This window comes from Acromyrmex echinatior, chromosome 3, assembly GCF_024713525.1.
Source record: "Acromyrmex echinatior isolate Ae372 chromosome 3, ASM2471352v2, whole genome shotgun sequence".
Classification (NCBI taxonomy): Eukaryota; Metazoa; Arthropoda; class Insecta; order Hymenoptera; family Formicidae; genus Acromyrmex; species Acromyrmex echinatior.
In genome coordinates this window covers 14687672-14712118 of record NC_141854.1, presented here as the reverse complement: position 1 = coordinate 14712118, position 24447 = coordinate 14687672, and the positions used below count along the sequence as shown (strand labels likewise).

The window sequence follows — 24447 nt, the reverse complement described above, 5'->3', positions numbered from 1 at the left end:
ATTTTACAATAACACGCAAATTGGTTTATTGAAAACATCATCGTGAAGTATCTTTTGTTTGAATATATGTATAAGGATTTATTTTCTTGCTTTTTTTAAATTGAATTTTTTATCACTAAACATTGGCAATATTGATATATTTCGAAAAAAAGAAAATTTTGTTTTAATTTAAATATTTTAAAGATGAATATATAGAATGTGATTATACCGCAATAAGAAACTCGTCGTCTTATAAAATAACTTTTTTATTCGAATATTTTAATTCAATTTATTTCGGAATAAATGTCTTAAATTTATATAAATATATAATATTTAATTTTCTTATCATCAATAGATTAAAGATTGATATTGTTGTTAATAAAAAAAAGAAATAAAATTAGTATTAGTTTTTTATTTTTTATAATTTAATGTATTTATATAATAATTTCATCCGATAAACTATGTCATAATAAATAAAAGTTCAAATTAAAAAGATTTTCTGTCCAATTTATTTTTAATTTCAGGTATCTATTAAAAAGTAACTTCTACATGCTTTACTGTTCTAAATCTTTGTAACTAGGATCATAATCAAATTTTTATTGTAATTCGTATTTAAGGATTGCTTTATCTAAAATCTAAACGACGATAGAATGTTTGGAAAAAAGATATAAAGCTTGAAAGTGCAAAAAAAGATAAAAAGGAAAATGATTTCTATCTTTCTATTGATAAATATTTTAATAAATGATTTCATTTATCTTTTTGATTAGAATAAATCGATGTAATTATTATTTAAGTTCATAATAAAATTATTTGAGTCCATTATAAAATATATTGATCCATAATAAAAATTACGGATTCAAGGGAGTGAAAAAATTCTTTTTCATCCTCTTTCACATTTTCTTTCATTTGAATTCGTAATTCTTATTAAATCATTCAAATAATATAATTATATTGATTTATTTCTATTCAAAGAGAGATAGATGAAATTATCTATAATATTATTAGAAATTATTTATTATTCGTCAGTAAAAAGGCAAGAATCACTTACTTTTTTTAACACTTTCAACTTTTATACATTTTTTTCTAGATATCTAACTTTATTGTCAACTAGGTTTTTAAAAAAAGATAATTTTTTATATCTGTAAATCAATTAAACTAATTTTTAAAAATTCTGATTAGAAATCGCATCACAAAGATTAAAACAAAAAAAGCATTTAGGAGTCGTCTAAATAAGTTAATATCTTGTTTTTGGTAACTTTTAATAGCAAACTATTATGACCAAGAAATCGAAATATATAAAAAACAGTTATAATGTGCGAGGATATTTTTTAGTAATTTAAAAAATAGTTCTACTAGTATTAATTCAAGCCTCTCGATATCAATGCCGAAAGACATTTTTATCCGTTCACTTGTCCATTTCAATATCATCATTGATAAATCGTAAGAAGCAAAAATTCCGTCCCATTTCCTCGAGATGATTTTTCATTGTGAAAGATTTGTTGTGCCTGGCATGAGATGAACGTCCGTTCTGTCGCGTCGCGTCTCCATGCCAAGCTGGACCGCGAGATTTCTTCGCACAAATAGAAAGGAGAGAACCTGCACTCCCGCTAGGCTTTACGTCGTGTAATCTTGGACTGAGTGACACGAAGACAGCAAGTACCGGATAAATTTGCTGGAAAGAAATTGGAAAAAAGAAGATTGTATAAGAGAAAGGGAGGAGAGGTACACACGTGTCTGCGTATGAGAATGAACTGGAAACGCGGATAAACCAGAGGTACTTTAAGGAAAAAGAATTGGAGAGATATATCTCTTCATAAATCTTCTTCTACTAAAATTAATCTCCTGAAACTACAATATAAAAAATACATTAAAATACAAACGGCAAGTTGGAAATCAAGGAATCTAATTTACCTTAAAAAAATTGTTCAAACAGATCTGTTTAGTTTTTATTCGAATAAGTTAAAAATTTAGAATATATTTTTTTTGTGGATTAGAATGAAAATTGTTATTCATATGTGAAGTCAAATCCCAGTCCAATTATCAAACTTAACAATTATTTGATCCAATTGTAGGAATAATCCGGTGCGATTACTGAATATTATTGAATGCTTCAAATAATTGCATTAGTAATTTATGACATTATAGCGATCTATAATTGCTGCAACAATAACTGATAATTCTATTTCGTTATTGGTCCGTTGACGAATGAAGAGCACTTTACCGACAATTGTTGTTTTTACAGCGCGTTTTTATTTTCCTCGGAAATGGCGGCAATAGCACTCCGCTTCCTTTGTTAGAATTGAATGTAATTTCATAGAAGACACTCTGTTCTTCCTCCTCGATCGATCTCTTAGTTCGCAACTAGGTCAGCAACTTTCCTATAGCGTTCGTGTTACGCACGTGTAACAACACGATACAGATAGAAACACGTTAATTTAATTATATATCCGCAGTAAAACAAGTGTTCCCGTGGTTGATTTTGACCCGATAATTTGCAATTATGTTTCGTGTGCGAACAAAAATTACATAAAATAATTCTAAACTCAAACATACAATAAATTATTCTAAACTTTTAAATATACAAAAATAATTCTAGACTATTCTTTAATAAAGTTTCAATCAATTTTACTTGTGCGTTTGCATGCATATGCAGCATGTTGTGTATGCACCCACACAAGAATAGAGACTTAATTGTAGAATATTATTTAATATTAAAATGAAAGAACGCTGGGCGAAGTTTTAGATACGTAAAAACAGTAAAATATTTACTTAACTTTTAATTGATTTCGGCATCAACTCTGGCATTTAAATTAAAGTTTAATTATCAAAATATTCAAAATTGAAATTTAAAAGAAGATAGCAAAATAATCTTCTTCACAATTCCATTACAGTTCCACTAATACTCTTTCACAGAACTGCTGTTTCAAATATGACATTCATTAATTCTACATTATCAATGAATTTAACAGATGAATTAATCATAACCGGACACTTATATCTGCTACCTCAAGTTGAGTTTTACGAAAATCTCTAATGACCATGAAATCCGCGTAAGCTGCAGCAAATCGAAAACATAGAACGTCCGTATGGAAGTATACTACAACTCCACGATGACAAATGAAACGCTTAAGTCGGACGCAAATGGAAATACACGGGGGATGAAATCGCTTCAGGAGAGGGATTACTTCCGCGCTTATTCGGCGGAAAGAGTGGGAGTATCCGCGAGCACAATTCCCGCAAAAATCTGATTCCGAAACAATTAGTCATACGACGATCCACGAATAACCGATTTGTCTCGCGATGAGCGCATACAATTGTATAGCATTTATGTGGGTATATATGTATACGTCTGTATGTTCCCATCTACCTCGTTGTGACCTCAATCCAATTCCCGAGAGATATTATAACGCGGTGTATTATCCCGAGTCATCGAATATTCCCGTCGACCACGAAGACCTATCCCACTCGCAGTGGCGACGAAATAAAGAAACAGTGATCTCCCGTGACACGGTGAGACAAATCTTTCTTCCTGGCAGTCGCTCGCGAACCAGCCCTTCCCACTGTCTCCTCGGCAGGAAACTTTCAATTTCCGGATATATCGTTCTTGGGCAGCATCGAGTACGCGTGATACAACAACGTCGGCTTTATTGAGTATTTTTCCTTGAGCCTGCAGGCAATCGATCCTTTTTCTTTTCCGTGAAAATCGCTCGATCTTTCATAACTTTTCGATCTCGACATGAATGCAAGACATCCTGTTTATTTTGCATATATCCGTCTTCTTTGTTATACTAACTTGTTTAACCGTAATATGTTTCTTGATAAAGTATCAACGTCGAGCCATTGTTATAAGAGAATTAAGAGAAAATGGGAATATAAATTTCCTTATACTGAGAGAAAAAATGGCTGCAATTACTATAATTTCATTATAATTTATAATTATTCATTCTGCTAATTATATATATATATATATTTTTTTTTTAAATTATATATCCATATTTATTATTAATAACATTACAACAGAAAAACTATAAAATAGAACTTCAAATTATAATTATTTTATTATTTTTATTATGTCTACATAATTATTTTTGCACTTATAGTCACAAATACCAAATACTTTTCCTTCAGTGTACGATAAATTTAAATTCGGCCTGATTTTTGGATAATGCTTGTGAATTATGTATTATATATATATATATATATATATACGCGATATAGTGCGTGTCAAATCGAAGGGAAAGAAGGATGTAAAATTGAATAAACATTGAATAAAATGCCTGCTTGATAAAATGTCCAGTCAACAATGTTTATCCGATAAAAATTTTCAACAAAACGTATTCGCTGAAAGAAATATTTCCAACTAAATATTTCGGTTACCATTTTTTAAACAGCAACATTGTATAAGTCATGTTTACTTGCTGTCATCGTTATTTGACTTTACTATTTGTATCTATATATGTACTAACCTGTTTATTCTCGATGGAGCTGCATGTATCGATTATGTATATACCAAAAATGATGAGGATTATGAGATTTGCAGTAATGTGCTATAAAATCTAATATCGCTTAATATACGAATGCATTATGACAATTTTCTTTATTATGTTTGCGATTATATCGCTTTATGAACCGTTGCTCATCGAATAATCGAAATTCTCCGATCGCGATAAACAGAAAAAGGAAGACAGGGAAGGTAACGACACATCGCACATGCCGTCGTAAAGATATTTTGTGGACAGTGAAAAAGTGCACGTTTAGGGGATCGGGATGGCGAAAGAAAGGCGCGAAGGTTTGATCCACCGGAATGGGACACCAGAGGGATGACCCGATGGCGCTCGGGGACATACAGGCAGAGGGCGTGTTGCCAACTGCAGTTTCGCAACAGCGTTCTTCAAATCGATTCCCATTTCCCTGAGAAATGCAGCACGCTGACGGAAACGCCCGCCCATGCTGGATAGAATCGCGGAATGGAAATTGATAGCGCGAGCGCGAAACGAGCTCCTACGAAAGTCATCGCGAAGGTAATCAATTGCAATTGTATTCTTCGAGCAAAAGATTGCGAGTCGTGAACTTCTTGAGTTTTAATATAAGAGTCACGAGAAGTGATGCGCATACGATACCCGCAATACATTCGCACTTATAAAAAAAATAGGAGAGAAAGACAAGCAAAAATCGAAATAGTGATAAATAAAGAAAAAGAAAGAGACTAAAGAGAGAAAAGGAAGAGATATAAAATTGATATACTTACTAGCTGATAACACGAGCAAACAAATAATATAAACGACAAACAAATGCAATATTTAATTGGAACTTTCTTTGATGTGCCTTATAACAATCAGATCGATGTGGCATGTATATCTCGCGAATTTTAGAAATTTCTATTCATTGTTCATTAATTACATTGATTGATAAAGAACTTTTGGTCAAATAACTCTAATCAGAATAAATGTTTCTTATAATTTTTGACGTGCTGAATCGAAATCATGAAAATCGTTTTACTATATCAGGCTTCGAGAAAACTTAAATTGAAACTCTCCAAAGTTTTTTTTGTCGATTCACTAATCTAAATTTGATACTTCATTTTGTTTAACTGTTATTTAACATTATATTTAAAACCGTTTATTTACAAAATAATTGATCAAGCAAGAAGATCTTGGTACAATCTCGAAAAGACTCGTATGTACACGAACTCACGTGTCGGAGGGAAAAAGGAGAGTCATTTCTTGTTTAAACATTCTCGCCGATACATCCCTTCGCGCCGAATGATCATGTCTAGACCGCTGACGAAAACCGGACGATCCTACAATGCTGGAGTAAATCTGTAACAAGTAAACAGATGTCAGTCACGCATAAATGATTACGCGTCGCTCGTGCGCAACACACGCACATACCCACGCGTATCAATCACCGCCTGGTTTACCGAATGCTGGTTTGCCAAGTAATTTAATCACTTTTAGTGTCCTATTGGTATTCTGGAAAATTCGGCCAGTCGACTGCAACGCGCGCCAATTGTTGAACGTTAAATTACATTGTAAGTTTATAATTATAATCGTGCGTGAGAAGATTAGCTGTCGAAATGCGGAGAAAAAGAACCAATTTTTAATTATTTATTTCAATCGATTCAGTAGTTGCGGCAAAATCATATTTGTGACAAAATATTACGGTATATTTGAAATATCGATCAACATAATTATCAAAAGTATGTTAAATTTTTTATTTTATGAATGATCCTCACCAAAAAAATCAATCTTTAATACTTACAATTCTCTATCCCTAAACATTTTATACAAATCATTAAGATTTATGTTCATTTCAATTTTGTTGTAACTCAATAGTGCGAAATATGTATAGAATGCTGGAGATACACTTACAATTGAGAGGATGGGTGGAATAAAGGCCTAATTACAAAATCTTGATATTAATAAAAATTAAAATAACTTGCTACTTCTTTATCACACGCAAATGGGTACAATATCAAATGAATTTATGTAATGTCTTTAAGAAGTTATATGTTACAGTACTTCTTCTCTATTGCGATCAATACATGAAAAAGCTAATTACCGGAAAAAGAGCCTAAGTTAATAGAATTGTGCCTTTATTCTGCCTATCCTCTCAATTATAACTACACAAAAATTAATTATTAATTAATTTTATTTAATGACCTAGTTCAAGAGTGTGAGTTTCATGTTTTATTACGAATATGAAAGTACGTTTTAAAATAAAAATTTAACCTTTTTAATCTCAGATTTTCACGAACATTTTGCAATTGTTATTAAAAAAGATGATTGATATTTCAAATAATAAAATTATTCACGTACTACACGAATAGGCCAGCCAATGTAAACGTAAGAGTTGTTAAAAAATTTTTCGCGCGCGTTCGATAAAATCGATAGGAAATCCGGAAAATCCGCTACAACGGGTTCGATTGCACGCGTCACTCGTTTCGCGTTAAATTATGGCTCGTAACTATTCTCTGCATTTTCTATGAAGAGTAGGGACCATAATTTTTTTATTTCTCTCACGGAAGACATAAAGCTTTTATTATACCTACAATTTTCTGGAACACTTCCCTTTGACTAGCTATGGGCATCAAGATTTACGCGATGTACGTCAGAATAGAGCTTTGTTCAAAGATTTGTGACTGGAGTTTGTACCAATTTTGTAGGTGACTTGCTATGCAAAAAAAAAACTATTGCGTAGAAAAACTTTTAAAAAGTAAGTAAAAATAAAATTATTCTCGAAACGAATTCTTTAAAAAATGTTGATATTCAAGCTATTTTCTTTCTAATCAGGATTGTTTTAGAAGAAAATAAATTTTATATGTAACTCCCACATTTGAACTTTAATCGATAGTTTTATTATATTTATTACATCGCACTTTATTTTAGACATATAAGTGGATTTAAATTCGTTCTGCCAGTCTGAAGTAAACGGATTTATTTTCAATATATCATCCGCAAGTATCATTTAATTTCCGTTCATTCAATACGAGAGAGAAAGAGTAAAGTCGCAAAAACCAAATGTGTACCGAATCGATCCATCCGAATTTACGAACTGCTCGACAAAACGGGTGCATTCGCTAATTTTTCATGAAAAGACGTCAGACATCCCCAGCTTTCCGGACTGGCGACTCGACGAAAGCCGGCGACACGCGCGACGGAAATGAAGACGAGATCGTATACCGAGATAAGTCGTGAAAACTCTCAAAAACTCACGGTCACGCCAAATGTTTGAAAGAGGTTTCCCTCCCTGAAGAAAACCGCGTAGCGGAAATTGAATGACGACGCGTCGTTTACAACTTACGCCGGAAACCGTCGGTGTTCGTCCGGGGTCTCCGGTCGTGATAACGATGACGCCGCCGTCGTGTTGCGATAAAAATTTATGCATTCTCTGCGACTGGCGCTGAAATACGTCTGAGCGATGGCGGCACACAAAATGTGATAATATATCGTTTCCCGTATATGTATTGGTGCACTTGATCGCTCGTAAATAGTGCATCGGTCTTCAAAATCATCTAAAAAGTATATTTTTGTGGCTTCAAAACGATTTCGTAACTAATAATTATTTATGTAACGGAAATAAGAATTTAGTTCTCGAGAAGTAAAATAATACGATAACTTTACAGCATCCAAATGATATTATTCCTTTTATGTAAATGTCAATATATATTTATTAATTAATATCATTGACCAGTTAGCAATTAAATTTTAATCTTTATGCTTATAATCTAGTTAATGGTAATATTTAATCATACAATTTGATTGATTATTCAATAGGTATTTAAATAACTGTTTATAAATAAAGTCTGACAAATGTTTAAATAAATTTCTGTTTTATAAATGCATATATTTATGTTTTCCAATAAACGTGCTGCGTATGATTTATTGTGTATTTTGGCTGAAAATCGTTTTTGTTATTTGTTACTACAGGAAATTTATTTTGAGCTATATATAACGTGCGTGATGTTGCAAAGGGTTAAAAGACCACTTTTTGCAAATGCCTGAATTGATGATCTATAATCTATATTGATGTTTATCTACATCTCCTCGGCAGGTTACATTACCAAACAACCATTATTCATAAATTTGATAGGCACGTTTGCTCCTATCATAACATCTACCAACATTTCATTCTTTTTTATTCCAGTATGTCACGCCATTGGCCCTCTCGTATTTCATTCCTCCCTTCATTGAGAACGTTGGTTTTGTCCCTGTCGACCCGCACATCCTTGGTCCAAAAATAGTCTCTACTTGTTAATAAAAAATATTAATGTTCCACCACATGCAGCATTCCAATACTTACAGTATAGAATCAATTCTCACTGACCGTAAAATACTTGAGCTAATGTTATCATAATTGAGTTTTAAGCTATTGTATTACCAAACATACATTTCATACATTTAATGGTTATATCTGTTTTACATAGACAACTTTTTCCATATTTTATTTTTCTTCTTATTACTTCGGCACAATGATAGCAGATAAATTTTAATATTCGTGAAACAACTATAAGGCTAATCGCAATTTTGTTAATATTGAAACATTTACAAAGTTATCATTCATACATTTGATGAAACACGGAATTAAATTAATTTTTTTTCGAAAATCTTCAGTTATGTTCTCTCTTATTTTACCCTATTTCTTTTTAATAATCGCAGTAAAATATCAATTCGATTTTTTTACAATTTGTAAGCTAACTTAATAATTGAATCGGTTATAATATACAATAATAATTATCATAAAATAATTATTATTGTATATTATAACCGATTCAATTATTAAGTAAGATTTTACGGAAAAAAATGATTTTGTTAAGTATATAAAAATTTAAGTAGTACAGATCTAAAAATAATTTTGTTGGACATAAAATAATTGTGCGAAAAACTCAACATTTCTAGTTTTAACATTTTTGCAACCACCACACATACACACACACACACACATAAAACTTGATATAATCCTTCCATATAATTATTTTGATTATCCAACAAAATTGCATCTATTTAATTAAATTTTTAGATACTTTAGCAAAACCGTTCTTTGTAACAATTGTCATTTTACTCGTCGATCTTGATTAATTTTGAAATTAATTTGATCAATTTTTTGTACAAAATCTCTTTATAAAAATTAAACTACAGGAATATAAAGAATCAAGGGAAATGGGATTGATGATAAATGACATTGATGAAATTGATCTTGAGAGACAGAATTACCAAACTCGCGTGGCTATAAATTTGATGAGCATGTTTGCTCCCGTCGCGCAAAATCGACCAGAAATTGATCCTTTCTCACTCCAGGTTGCCGCGCCAGAGCATCGGCGCGGCGCTCTCGTATTTCATGTTTCCCTTCATTGAGAACATCGGTTTCGCCGTGTCGCGGCGCCCAACCCTTCTCGCCAAGCGTCGGTTCGCGCGGATGCACGTGGCGGCCGCATTTTTTTTCTCCCCGCCGCGTCGACTCGCGTCGCGTCGTCGCTAAAATCCATGCAGATTTTTCACGAGGTTCTCTTCGCTGTGCGCGCGTTCGCCAACCATCGGGAAAAAAAGCATCCCTCCGGCCAGCCACTCTTTCCCCCGCCGTCCTCTCGCCGTGGCCTTTTTTCATTCTGTCGACGCTGCCCGACGTGGCGGTACGTGAAACGAATTTATAACTGGCGATACGACGGCCGAGCCCTTGAGTCGAATACGTCGATTTTAATACCCGCTACCTACGCCGCGCATCCCAACCACCCCTTCCTACACGCCCTTGTCACTTTCGGCAACCCCTCGAATGTCAAAGCGCACCCTGGCCGATCGGCTTTTACCGTGTGGATATTGAATTTATACCGCACAGTCGAGAGATCTGGTGGGAAATATGCGGGCAGGGATGAACAAAAGCAAATTTTTCTTGATCGAGAGTACTATCGCCATTGCCGATAGTATTCAAAGTTGACAATTTTGTATTTTGCAGCATGTATATGAGAGTTTTTCCGTGCGTTAGATAAAAAAGTTTACAGTATGGGTTATAAATATTTCTTTGTGTTTTCATATTCCTGATAGTATGAGTGCGTTTGTGCTATCTATGTGCAAATATCTAAAGTCGCAAAAAGCAACAAACATGCATTCAAAATAAAAATATCAAACAAATAAAATATTTGATTCTGATAGAATTGAACTTTCTAAAAATATGCAGTGAATATGCATGACTTTTTACATAGAAAATTGTAAATGAAAAAAAATATTGTATATATTCTTTTGAACTTGCAACTACAATGTTGTTTGTAAAATTTCTTGACCACCATATTAAAAATATACAATTAGAGCATAGATAAATATTTTCATATTTTTTTCAAAAAACTACATTTTATAAATAAAAAGTGCTGGTGTGCTTATATAAAATTTTCGCAAGTAATAGATACACAATTTATTATTGTATATTGTTGAAATAAAAATCGACTATTGCGTACAGGATACAGATTGAAACTGTATAAATATAAAATATATGAAACCGCACTTGTACGCATCTCATATTCTAGATTCAATAAAATATTCCTGCAAAGTAATAGTTTTCATGAAAACAGATGAATAATTTTAGAAAATAATATAACATTTTTAGTTTATTAATTTCGAAAATGTATTATAAAATGATGAAAGATATTTATTTTTATAAATACCGAGACTTGTTTTATATTTTTTAAGCATGATTATTTCTGTTTAAAATTTTATATCCATACAAAACATTCAACCGTCTCAAACATCTCAACAAAAATAAATGAAATAAATATCATTTAAATATCTTTACATAAATATCATGGAAAGTATCACCATTCTGATACGAACACGCAAGTGGTGAAGATTAAAAGTCGCAAAAGTCGGAGTCAGCAAATGGCGAAAGTCCGGACTACCACTTTTTGTAATTTTGTCGACGATTAAAGCATAGGAAGGAGATTGGAGTCAAGATGATGGTAGAATTTACGTGACTCAAGGTGAAGACAAGAGAGACTAAAGGAAAGGAAAGGACTAGTAGATCAGGTGAAGAAGTTTTTTTTTTAAGTGTGACGCTATGGATAAGAGAGGATGGCGCAACTTTAAATCCAGTCGTCACACTATCCCCCCCATCCTTGCACCAAGATTATAAAAATTACCCTTCGTCGACCTCACAATGGGTCGAGATTAAAAGTCACGAAGCTAGAGTCAGCGAGCGTCGCGACGCACAGCACCGTTCCTGCAGGAAAGCGGAACTGCTACTTTCGTAGTCCGGACGCGATTGAGCGAAGAAGGATAAAAGGAGCTTCGGCGTATCCTAGAAATGAGTGAGACGCAAGAATACGTAAGCAGAGGTGTAACTTTAAATCGAGTCTTCTCCCTTCGTCTTCCTTTCGAAACGGAAGAGATACACAGATAGTTGAAACCAAACAATTCTACTTTTTTTTCAATATCTTAAAAAAATGTTGTTGATATATGTAAAGAAGTAGAATATAATAAAAATAATAAGTATACAAATGAATTATTAAAAAAATAGCAACGAAATAAAATAAAAAGACTTCCATGAAAAATGGAGTATATTGATAAATCAGAAGTTGGAAAAAATTACAAATCATTAATGAGATCTTATTTGTCAGAGAACTTTTAATATACAATATTATTTCCTATATAAAAGTGCAAAAGTTTTTGATTAAATATTACGATAATAAAAACTATAAATATATTCATGTAACTTAATATGGTAAATATTTCAAAACGATTATTATCAAAAAATGAGACATTTCTGTAAAATAATATTATCTATAAAATAAATCAATTTATATATTATTTTTGCAATAAAAAAATATTTGATATTGATTAAATACAATAATTTAGTTTTATAAACAATTATGTACTACTCGTATAATCTACTATATGTATATTACAATTCATTGTGAGTATTTCAAGAGTTCTCTATTAATATGGTTGGATTAAAATTTAGCAAGATAAAAGGTTGGCCTCTGACTTATGATGTGGAAAAAGAATTTCTACGAAAGAAAACTTGCACTTCCTAAATGAGGATGAACGTTGGCAGAAATTCAGGAGTGTAACTCCAACTCGTGCTGGCGGCTCCTTCTTTTACACGAAAACTGTTGAACTTCATTTCTTGGGAAGACTCTAGATTAAAAATCGAGAATTGCAGTCCGTCAGAAGGAGATTTTACGTTTGGAAGACTAAAAGCCGATTATGCTTCACCTATTCTAGATATTTTATTATTCGAAGGATATCAACGGTTCGAGGAACATTTAGACCCTGTGGGTTTTAATTTTTTTGCCGGATATTGCGGTATTGTTCCACGCTTTCCCAAATTTCTCATCAATATTCTCGGTGTTTCTCACCGAAATTCGCGCTTCTCGAAATTACGGGGGCTTCTATAAAAATCTCATCAAGCAGGAGAAGTTTATCCTCGCCTATGGATCAAACCATCCGTCGACTTTAAGCAGGATTGCTATGCACGAAATTACCGAATCGGCCGCAATATAAAGGTACGATGCGGAAGATACTAAACCCAAACGCGCCACGCGCTTAGCATAGATATGAATTTCAAGCTGGCTCTCACACAGTGCGATACGAGAAATTCTTTCGCGTCCGGAGTATCGAGGAGATTCGCAAATAGAATATTCTGAACTCACTCGCAACAAGATAGCGCGCACTCCTGAACGGGATGCTTCGTCTTATTCTTGGACAGAATTCTTTTTATACTGTATTTTTCACGATATTAGAAACTATTTTTTAAATTCTTATAATTCATCTCGCGAATTTTCGGATTTATGTCAGCTTCAAATTGATTTTTATACTATTATTTTACATATTTTTTTAATGTTAAAGTTAATTTCTAAATATAAGCTTCGTGAATTTGGACCATTAGACTAAAACATTCACAAACGTTCAAAGATGGTTTGCAGATGATAGTTACACAACTGGTTTTCGGTATTACGAGCGTTCCGCACGTTGATTTAAGAGGTCGGCTAACAGGCATTTCTCCAAGCAACATAGTTGAGCGATCCAATGCTCTATTTATGAGCGTGTAATATAGTCTTGATCTGTTGGATTATTTAATTTATATCGCTAGCTACGCTAAGGATTAACGAAAAATTATTATGACACGTCTTGAAATCATACAAGCAAAATATGTTCATTATCTGGCTGTATTATTTTCTAAAAATAAAATATCAGATCTGTGATGTACGTTAATATTTAATATTTTGAAAGAACTTTTGAGAAGAGAAAATTCTGTGTATGTATATATATAAGGTGTTATAAAATTTGAAATATATATTAATTATAGAGTTTAAAATATTTTAATAAATTATCAATTAATTAATATGAAATATTTAGAGGACATCATAAAAATGGACAATTCCAAAAACACACAATTTAAATCAACAATGAAAACTATGAGAAAGTTATTGTTAAAAATATCATAATTCTTCAGAAATTAAATTAATAAGATCTTAAGAAATTCATTAATCTTAAAAAATTAAATTAATTAATATCTTAAATCATTAAAACTACTTATTGAAAATATTTAACTTTCATAAATTAATGTATATTTTTTAATCAAATGTCATTCCGACGTCAACTATCAAAAATTGAAAATTTAAATTTTTCAATAAGATAACATACTTAAAATATTGAAGTTATTGCATAGTACTCTGTTATGTTTCGTATTGGTATACGAGCTTACTACTCTATATAGCGAATCTGGTGCCTCCAGATTGCATCATCGTTGTGGTATATGGGTCGTTAGTCGATGCGCATAATCTTCGATCGCAATCGTGGCTAGTGGGCCGATTATACCTGGCTTGGCATATCGATCCCACTAGTCGATACGGATATCGAATTCGAATCTTGGGGTGATCCTTCCCGACACAGACGGCTGCAAGATAGAACCGGAGGCACAATTGCGAGCAACCCAGTTTCGGGAATGAATGGCAAATGAGCACAGGAATTCTCAGAGAACACGGTGCTCTGCGGGAAGTCTTAACCCGTGCACTACTAAAAACGATCGTAATTGCTCAACGGATTACATCAAATGTAAGGAATTATGAAAATGACTATCTACGCAATTAGACTGTCTATGAATGTGATTATCTGTGGAAAGGTTCGTATAATTCACAATCTTTATAATAATAAAAATATATGGAATATATCTTTATTATTATATTATTATTATGAATTAGGGAAAAAGAATATACATATAAATGTTTAATAGAATTAGATGGAATTAGATATATTAATGTACATAGATCTAGATAGAACAGAACAATTGCTCATGAAATTGAAAATTTATAGTATTAAGAATTTATAAATGTAAATGTCAGAAAGATCGAAAACTAAACATTTTGTGATTTGAGCTTGATACAGATATTTTATGGAAATCTAAAAGTCTATACTATGGATACAAAATCTAGAGAATTCGAAAATATATGATAAAATATTTATAATGCGATACAAATACTTGAACTAACATCATTTTATATGTATTGACTTATTAGATAAAAATTATAATAAAAAATTTAAAGAAGAGTGTGAAAGCTTTCACAATAAACATTTGTACAATTGAGAGATTTACAAAATAAAGAGTATCAAGAATTGTAAATGGATTATAAATAAAGTGTATAAAGAACAAAGAGAGAAATAATATTTTATTACAATGAAACTTCCTTTTAGACTAATTTACTAATTCATATGTATGTTATGTTTAAACAATCAAATGTTAACATTTTTACAATTATTTCTAGTAAATATATCTTTTTATCGATTATTTTTATTCACAGTATCTTTCGTCATTCTAAAACGATATGATTATATGGTTGCTCGTCTTTAATAGATTAGCAACGGCGTGTTGATCGAGTATACTCTACTTGTTCCGTTTCTCGCAATGCCGTGAGTCATTCATTACGACTGGCGGCACATCGAGGATCTCTTGAATGTTTCCTTCGAGCTTTCTCATCGTCGTTTCTCATCGACGTTAGAACTTAGTGACGGTGTTAAATTTAACGAGTCCAATAATTAAATTAAAAATAAGGACTTCGAAAGTGGCTGAGATCATAATTCTTTGTTCATCGCTCTCGTTGAAGTATAAATTCCTCGATCGATATAATTCAAACGTCGTAAAAATTGATGGCTTATTTTTCTGGCATGTAATAACCATCATAATAAATGGGAATGTTAGACTAGCTGCCATTTTCCTCTCTCGAAAGGGAGGTTCACAATATACCTATAAATGATATCTCTTTCTGTTTCCCTTTCATGATTCTTTTCTCTCTTTCTTTTCTTTTACATGCAGTTATTTTGTTATGACGCAATAATGCATCATCTTGGTTGGAAGAGCTTAACTTTATGATATAGCTATTGCATTTTTATTTGCCAAGAATAATCACCTCACTAATTTTTTATGAGTCTTTATAAGACAAGTAGTTGCAGCTGTTAAACGATATACATATATCCAGAAATTCATGTAATAAAGAATGTTACATTAAAAAATTTTAATCTTTTAAGAAATATATTTATAGTAAAGCAATACATAGTAATTAAATATTATCGATAATTACTCTATGGATATTTACAGAACAAAGCATCGTAAACGATATAGAGATCTATTGACTATTGTACTCAGCTATTATATTCGCGTATCGCAATTAAAAATAAAAAGATTAATTGACCGCACTTTTTATTCGAAAATTTTTTGACACTATTGAAATAATATGAGTATTTTAAACGTAGACAGAAAAATATATGAGAGCCTACACACGTGTTCTATCACGATAACATTCATTTACTTGAAAATCGTTTAGTCGTATGTATTCTATTTCAATCGCCAAAACATTCACTTGTAATGAATTTTATCCCGCAACAAATTCCGCACAATTAAATTTGACGCAAATCGATTTTAATACAACGAACAATAAATAATCATACGTATATCGCACTACTACGCACTGATGCTTCTCAATTCTTATCTGTTTATGAAGATCTAGTGTATTTGTCGCGAGCACATAGCCAGTCATCAATTCATTGCGCAGAAAATCTCATTGCACACGTTCGAACGAATATGCCGAAATGATTTCCATATTCACACAAGCGATTGGTCATGAATCTACTTTTCCAAACACGATTTCCATGCATTTCACTCATAAATATCGTTTACCCCAAAAAATCGCCTGTTTCGATGACCTCTCAATATATCGTTGTAACGGACACCGCTATCGTAATATCTGCCATTACAGGAAAGTACATTATATTAGAATTTTTATAATTTTTTTAAAATCATTAAATGTTCTCTATTTTTTAAATTCTTATATCAAATTCTTTGACAATTAAACGTTAATTTATATTAACATTTATTAAACATTGATTTCATTTAAAAAATAGATAAATATTTAATCGCTAATGCAGCATTAAAAAATATGAAAAAAATTTTATTAAATAAGTTCCTCTAACTCTTTAAATTACCGCCAAATTATTTAAATTTAATGCTCAATGTTTAATTTCTAATTATATTCTTTTTAATTATAATAATAGGGTATCTCTAATCCTAATTTCTTTCCCTAATTTATTTATCTTTAATATTAAATAATTCTTTAATTAAATCTTTACATATTTCATCATATAAAGAAATGTTTTATTAAAATAATTCTATTTAATTTTTTTAACTTTTTTAATATCAATTATTAATTAATTAAATTTACTTATAACACCTAGTTTAACCGCTATTGCAGGCACTATAATTTATTATTATTTTTATATAAATTACTAAATTTAACTTATTAAATTTAATTATTATAAATATTAATTATTAAAATTATAAATTATATTTAAATTTTTATTTTAAAAATATTAATGAAATGTATTTTATGATAATTTCGTATAAAATGAATCAAAGATGCTTTTTTTTTAATTAAAGAATAATATTTTGTAATTACTTTATTTGAACATTTAATATAATAAATAAAATAACAGACCCAATGGTTTTCTTATCTCTTATTTGTGTTTAAATAATTTAGAATATAAAATGTATGTTAAATCTTGTATTTAAAATAGTAGTGCAAAAAATTAACAGAAAAGTAACGACTCAATATTTTTTAAGTATTAACTGTAGTAACGTAATACTTTTCAGAATAATGTATAACGATAATTAATTATTTTTACAAAGTAATTTTCTCAATCCTGCCGGAAACAGCGCGTTGCATCGACACACATATGTATTTGTGATGATATGACGTTTTATAAAATATTCCAACGATTTCCGGTGTTATATCGCATTCGATTTTCAGTCTCGTGTACGAAATAGGAAAGAATCCTTAGAATAAGACCAGGCGAATTGCATTCACACTCATCTCTATGTAACTACAACGAGAGCAAACCGCAAACCGCGGAAAATGGCTTCTCATCGTTGCATTTTTCAAAAAGCGCGCGAAACGAACTTTGCACTCGAACCCGCACTCTAACGCCGACGATATCGGCAGTCTTATCAATAATAAATGTCATTTTATTACGTATGTCCAGACACTTTCAAGATGCGGGAGTGCAAAACTATATCGTTGTCTCTTTTATTTTCAGATGCGCCATCCGATCCAAATGAAGCCAGCCGACAGCGAGAATCGGAATGGTGAGTTAAAAGTTTAATTATTTTTTTGAAACGCGCTAAGATTGCTAATTAAATTTTTAATATTGCGACATACTCAGACCGCATTGTAAGTAATGACATTGAATTAATTTTCAAGGAAACCAAAGTATTGTTCATGAGAAAAAAAATTTGCACTTTTATTGTCATATCTCAACAAAGATTGAGATAGTAACAATCTGTTTGTATCGATCGATTTATGTAAAGCAAAATGCGTGATAATACACTACAGCAACAGAAAGCATATAATTTTAATAGGAAATCAAAAGATGTGGTAGCATCTTGCGTCAAATATATTTTTCACAAATCTTACATATTTTTCCAATCCGTTTCATTAGAAACAAACTCCGAACTTTTTTCGTGTGTATTGAATTTTAGGAAGAGATAAATTTTTAATATCAAATATAATTTTCGAATATCTTGTTTGATCATTCGATCGCTTCGAAGTTCTGGCACGATTAAGGATGGAATTTCGAGCAACGTGGCATGACGGTATAACCGAAAGAGAAGATAACAATAACGGTCGCGAAGATAAAGTTAACTCTCTTCGTTCGGCGGAGAATGCAGCTCAAAGCACGTTCATTAGATACTAATTAATTGGCTGAATTGAGGGGCTTGTCGAGATTGCATAGTCAAAGAAGACATAAGCGAGCTATGAAGTGGTAGTATGATAAGGTAGGCCAAGAGAATTGTGAGAATGAGCAAAGGCGAACAAATTTTGCCGACAACATATAATTACTAAGAATCGATTTGCAAGCGAATTCTTATGTGGCATGTTCTTTCTCTACTTGATTTTTTAAATCTTCGATTTTTTTCATTGACAAATTTATTTGGATAGTATGTTCATAAATGTCGTGATAAATCACAGATATTGTAAAAATACCAGATATTAAAAAATTTTAAATATTACGATCCCTCACCTAGGGAAATAGAAAGTACAATAAAAAAAAAATTGAACGGTTCGAGAGAATAGGCGCTGTTCAGAATAATACCAGATATTACTCTAAGTATTATTCTAAATACGTAGATAATATTTAAATATTCCATTCAGAAAAATCAGTATTTTATACAAGAATGATATAAGAGTACTAGAATACTAGATACAGTTAGATACAAGAATAAAACTATTTGAAAATTAATTAACACTAATTCTTCTCTGTCACTCCATAAAATCCGCGTATTTTATAAATTCAAAATATAAATTCTATTTGCTATATACATTTTAGATATAAATATATATGTACTATGAATTAATGAAAAGTTAAACAAAACTTAATTTAATACTTTTAACAACTTCAATTTAATGTTTTTAACAACTTATCAAAAGTGAAAAATGTGATTGAAAAAGTAGGAGAAAGATAATCATCCCTCGTGAATATTAGATATTCATGTAATTTTACTTTGAGTTTTCTTCCATCGATCGAAAAAGGGTCATGTAAAAATTCGAGAACGTCGAAAAGCGCAGCGGATAGTACTCCGAAAACCAACAGGAGAGCCAACGAACGTGGCAAAACGCGCGATTTTTTTATGGATAACTGCGCCGCGTTAGCAATAAAAATTCGACTACCGGCTGGACGGGGGTGTAACGTAAAGCGTACATAAAACCGGCCACGTCGGTGGGACGACGCAAAACGAATGCTAATGAAATATTAACGACACCCGTCACGTGCTGCGCTGGGCTGGACCGCTCGGTTCCTCTCTTTTCTCTCCCTTTTTCTCTGTTTCTTGTCTTTCTCTCTCTCGCGTGATCGTTCACTCTCTCATTCCATGCTTTACCCTTTACGCTCCTTTTCCCCCTTTTTACTCATCTCGTTTATCTTCCTTTTTTTTTTATTTTGTGCCGCATAAGAACTCCTCCCCCCCTCGAAGGATGTTCATGCGCGGTCGTTTTTTACATCGAAGCGCAACACCGTTTCAGGCGCAGCCTGTGTGCAAATGACATGCCAAATTGTAATCACGCCAAGATTCAAGCGGCTTTACACCTTGCGTTTAGCGTTAACCGAAACCTGATTCTGACACTTTGTTTGTTACGGTCGAGCTTGCGCAGTTGCATGAACAAGATCCTGGATCAAGTAACCACGTTACATGGACCGACGCTCGATCTTGTTTACTAGCAGTTACGCGTTAAACAGAAGTTACTTCATTGGTTAACCATTCAATTGCCACGGCTTCGCAGTTGAACTTGCTTTAATTTTTCAATCAAATTAGCAAAGATAATTCTGAATGATGAAAGCGTGATCATAGGAAAGAAATCCAATTGATCATACAATTAAAAATAAAATCTATATTTTACGAACAATTTCTAAAATTCCTTAATACAATTAAATATGTTTCTTCATAATAACGTATAAGAGAAGTATTAAAATACATAATAGTAAATGGAGCATTATTAGAATACAATAAAGTGCAATAACAACAAATAAAATAATAACACGAATGAAAAAAGAATAAATTGTAACAAAAAACAATCTTATCTCATAATGGTGTAAATGTAGATTTTTTTTCTTTTTTCTTCCCAATGTAATTCTTATTGAAATGATATATTTTCTAACAAAATTAAAATTTATAACAATATCATTCATAGAAAAGTAGAGAAAAGAGATTTGTAAATTCGAAATAATAAAAATGAAACTTGAGGACTGTAGGAAATATATATATTAATAATTTATAACTTTTATCATTGTTACGATTAGATCATATAATATAAATTTATTACATTTAATTTAAAAAAAAAAAAGCTTTCTATTCTACATTCATATTTTCATTGAAAATCTGTAAATTACGAAATATAAAAAGAATAATATATTATTGTCTCTATTATATTGGGAAAAAAATTAAATATAACGAATGCAGAGATTAAAATTTATTAAAAGGTGTAATGATAAAAAAATGTATAGTATAATACTTGGATGTGACGCTTAAAAATACAATGTAGAAGACAGAATTAAAAAATTCATTGCAACATATCACAAGAATAGCCAACGGAATTAACGTTCATGCGTTTTAAATTAAATTTAAAATGTTCATACAAATCTATGAGAATGATCGTAAAAAAGATATAAAATAATTCTATAAAATATAATGGATATTAGATCATATAAGATCTGGTTATCTTAGTTATTATTGATCTGAATAATGATAATTATCTGATTTATCTGAATTATTGTTGAATTACTGATAAGCAGCAAAATTTCGTTTTATGACATCAGTAAAACGAACGGAACTGGGGTACAAGTACATAACATCCGTTATATATAAAAATGAATAGACACGACGTGGTGTAACCGAAACTGAGATCAGGCTATTCGTAACCACGCGCACGTGCAATACGGAAAAGGATTTTTCTATATAGGATGCAGAACGTGCGCGATGGCGGCCGACATGAATAGTGCCGTAGCTACATGTAAATCCCAGTAAAACGGGAAAATAGTAAACAAGAAGAGAACGTTTCCTGGTATCAGAGTATTATAGTTGTCTTGTCGTTAGGTGACTCTCATGAACACCGCAACTGACATAAACCGAATTCAGATAAAGCAACTCGCAAGTTTGCGTACAAAACGCAAAATTAATCTGAAATTGAAAATTTACTTTCTCGAAAACGTGGCACATTGATATTATATAACTAAATTGTTTTATTGTGAATTATTTGAAACATTGTTCATGAATTTCCGATATTTATCGGCATGAATTTATGAACTTCCAGTGGAAGAGTGATATTAAATAGCAACTATAGTAGTTGTAGAATATTATTTATCACGTTCGTGCCGCATGAGTTACCAATGACCCATGCTGGACTTTTAGGCCGTTTGATATTTTGGCTAATAATAAAAAGAAATATATTTATAAAATAATTTTAAAAAATTTTAAATAAATTTTAAAATATGAGAAAAGAAATCAACTGTTTTTAACATATGTTGAGACTTGAGACATTAAATTTGAGTCTGCCATCAAAAAAATTCCATCAAGTCAAATTTTAAGATACAGTCACAAATTTTGAGGTATAGCATTTTTTCCAAATAATTTGGGTCAACAAGTGATGAACGAAACGAACGTTTCCACTAGGATGGAATTTTTTTCTGTTCGATCAATGCAACTTCTCAAAAATAATTCTATAAGATTTTCAAGATAATGTAAGTGAAACTCGATTCTACTTACCAATTCATATTATTTAATGCTAACATCGTAAAAAACTGCTAATTTCACAATTGAGAAAACTACTGAACGGAGGACGAACATAATGTCTTGTCCTATAATTATTCTTGTCAATGACGAAGCGATGGGTGGACCATTTTAGTGGTATTTCCGATGCACACCAATCAACGGACCTCTGTCACAACGTCAAGTGCGACAGCTCAACGAAAAGAAGAACGAAGAGAGTGAAAGCTTTATTTATATCCGTGACATTCTGTTTATTTTGGCTAACAGACTAGGCTTGCTCCGGGCTCTAGCTAGTAACGGTTCTAGCTGATTCCTTCCTTACGAGTCCCATTTCATGCCGACATTGTTTCAGTCATTGGTTACATAATGTCTTAATAAACATGAGCCTCGAAAATAAATTGGATGTCGATTTCTTCATGGAAAACAATTAATAACCGGACGCTAATAATCGCACATTAACACTATACACACACGCATCTGTCTGCAATTCAATCTTTAAACTTTTCAGCCTATTCCTCTAGCTTGAACCTGATACCATGGATACAACGTGTTCTATCTTCATTCTGCTATCAATCGATATGTACACAAAAATAAACTTTACGAGTTATTGATTTGAATTTTTGAAACAATATCAAAATAATTATGATGATTTTGATACGTTCATAAAAAAAATTTGTTTGAATATAATTTATTTTTAAAGTCTATAACATTTTGTTCTTATATGTTTTGTTTCGAATTTAAAGATTTTTAAGAAAGAAGAAACAGTTTAATTAAACAAATTTAAATTTTCTTATTAAGACGTTATTATGACAATTAATCAGCTAATTTATATCACATTTTTTTATTTTTCTATCATTTCGATTGATTTTTTATTATCCTTTTACGCGACGAATAATTTGATTATTTTTTGAGCCAGGTATAATTCTAATAAAAGGTTCTAGCTTTTTCATTGACGAGATGAGAGATGGATATAATGGATGGATATATATATCCTCGAGTTTTATGCAATTGTCTAATTGGAAATCTTTTTGATATTATTTATTATCTCGTTTTGTGCGACCTCAATGTTCGTCAGTAATTCTATCTCTGTAATTATCCTAATGTAGATACATTTCATAATTCAGCCAACAAAATTTTACATTAAAGTCGAAATTGTCTGTAATGCGAGCGAAGATTGCCAGTTTCAAAGATTCATTGAGAAAATGATAGCTTCGTAAATTATAGTTTGCTCGGTGCTACATTGTGGTAATGAAATTTATGTCATTCTCATGCATTCAACTCACTATTTTTTGCGCTATTCACGTTTATTAAACATGACGAAATGTTACGTACCTACATCATCTTTTACACATGCGAACTGAATTGCTCGTTATACAGAGTGTCATAAGCATCATAAGTAAGTTTTAAAATTTTGTGGTCATGTTCCGAAATAAAAAGCAAGAACGAAATGTTCGTATGAATATTAAATTGCATGTGCTTTGTTATCAAAATAATGGATACAAGTAATGGAAGCAGTAGTATCAAATAATGATTTTATTTTAAAATTTCAGGTGTACATCTTTTTATTTATTAAAGATTCTCAAAATATCATCCATTATTTTTCACATATATCTGAATACGAAATACGTATGATTGGCGCATTCAGTTGTATCACTTTATGTCCACTATTTCGATAAGCATTTGCAACCTAATATTCGTAGGAATATTTGTTCTTCCTTTTTATTCTATAACATGTTCACGAAATTTTAAAACATACCTTTAAAACAGACTCATTCTCTAAATTGTAGTAATATATTATTATTATAAACAAATATATTGTTATTATATTGATTATTTTTCCAATAATACCAATCATTGTGTAAGTTTTTTTCTTGAAATATATTCTTAAGCACTATTCATGAACGAAATTAGAAAAAAAATTTTACAATTAATCGATAGCAAATTCTTTATACAAATAATTACACGCTTTCAATTAATCAACTTTTATCTTGGCAAACTATCACGTTCGATTGTACCAATCAATAAGAAATAAATTAAGAACTGCTGATTCTATGGAGCAACTAGCTATGTTCGAGTTGAAACGTGTTTCAAGGAACGTTTCTGCGATCGCGGAAAATAACAACGTGAAGTGGAGGCAAAGAAAGCGGTTAGTCTTGCACCGCAACTATCGGTGATAAG

The 24447-nt window shown here is 31.4% G+C and overlaps 1 protein-coding gene across 21 annotated transcripts in view; it reads left to right on the top strand.

Moving 5' to 3' along the window:
• The window catches only part of LOC105149436 (CUGBP Elav-like family member 1-A), a 562295-nt gene that overhangs the window by 472093 nt on the left and 65755 nt on the right, over positions 1-24447 (top strand). For all 21 annotated transcript variants that reach the window (XR_846598.2, XR_846599.2, XM_087403816.1 and 18 more), the window contains one exon: positions 18048-18096. Coding sequence is in view for 19 of the 21 variants with exons in the window: in XM_087403816.1 (XP_087259942.1) it covers positions 18048-18096 (49 nt within the window). In the remaining 2 variants the exon portion in view is untranslated. The remainder of the gene's footprint in view (positions 1-18047; positions 18097-24447) is intronic.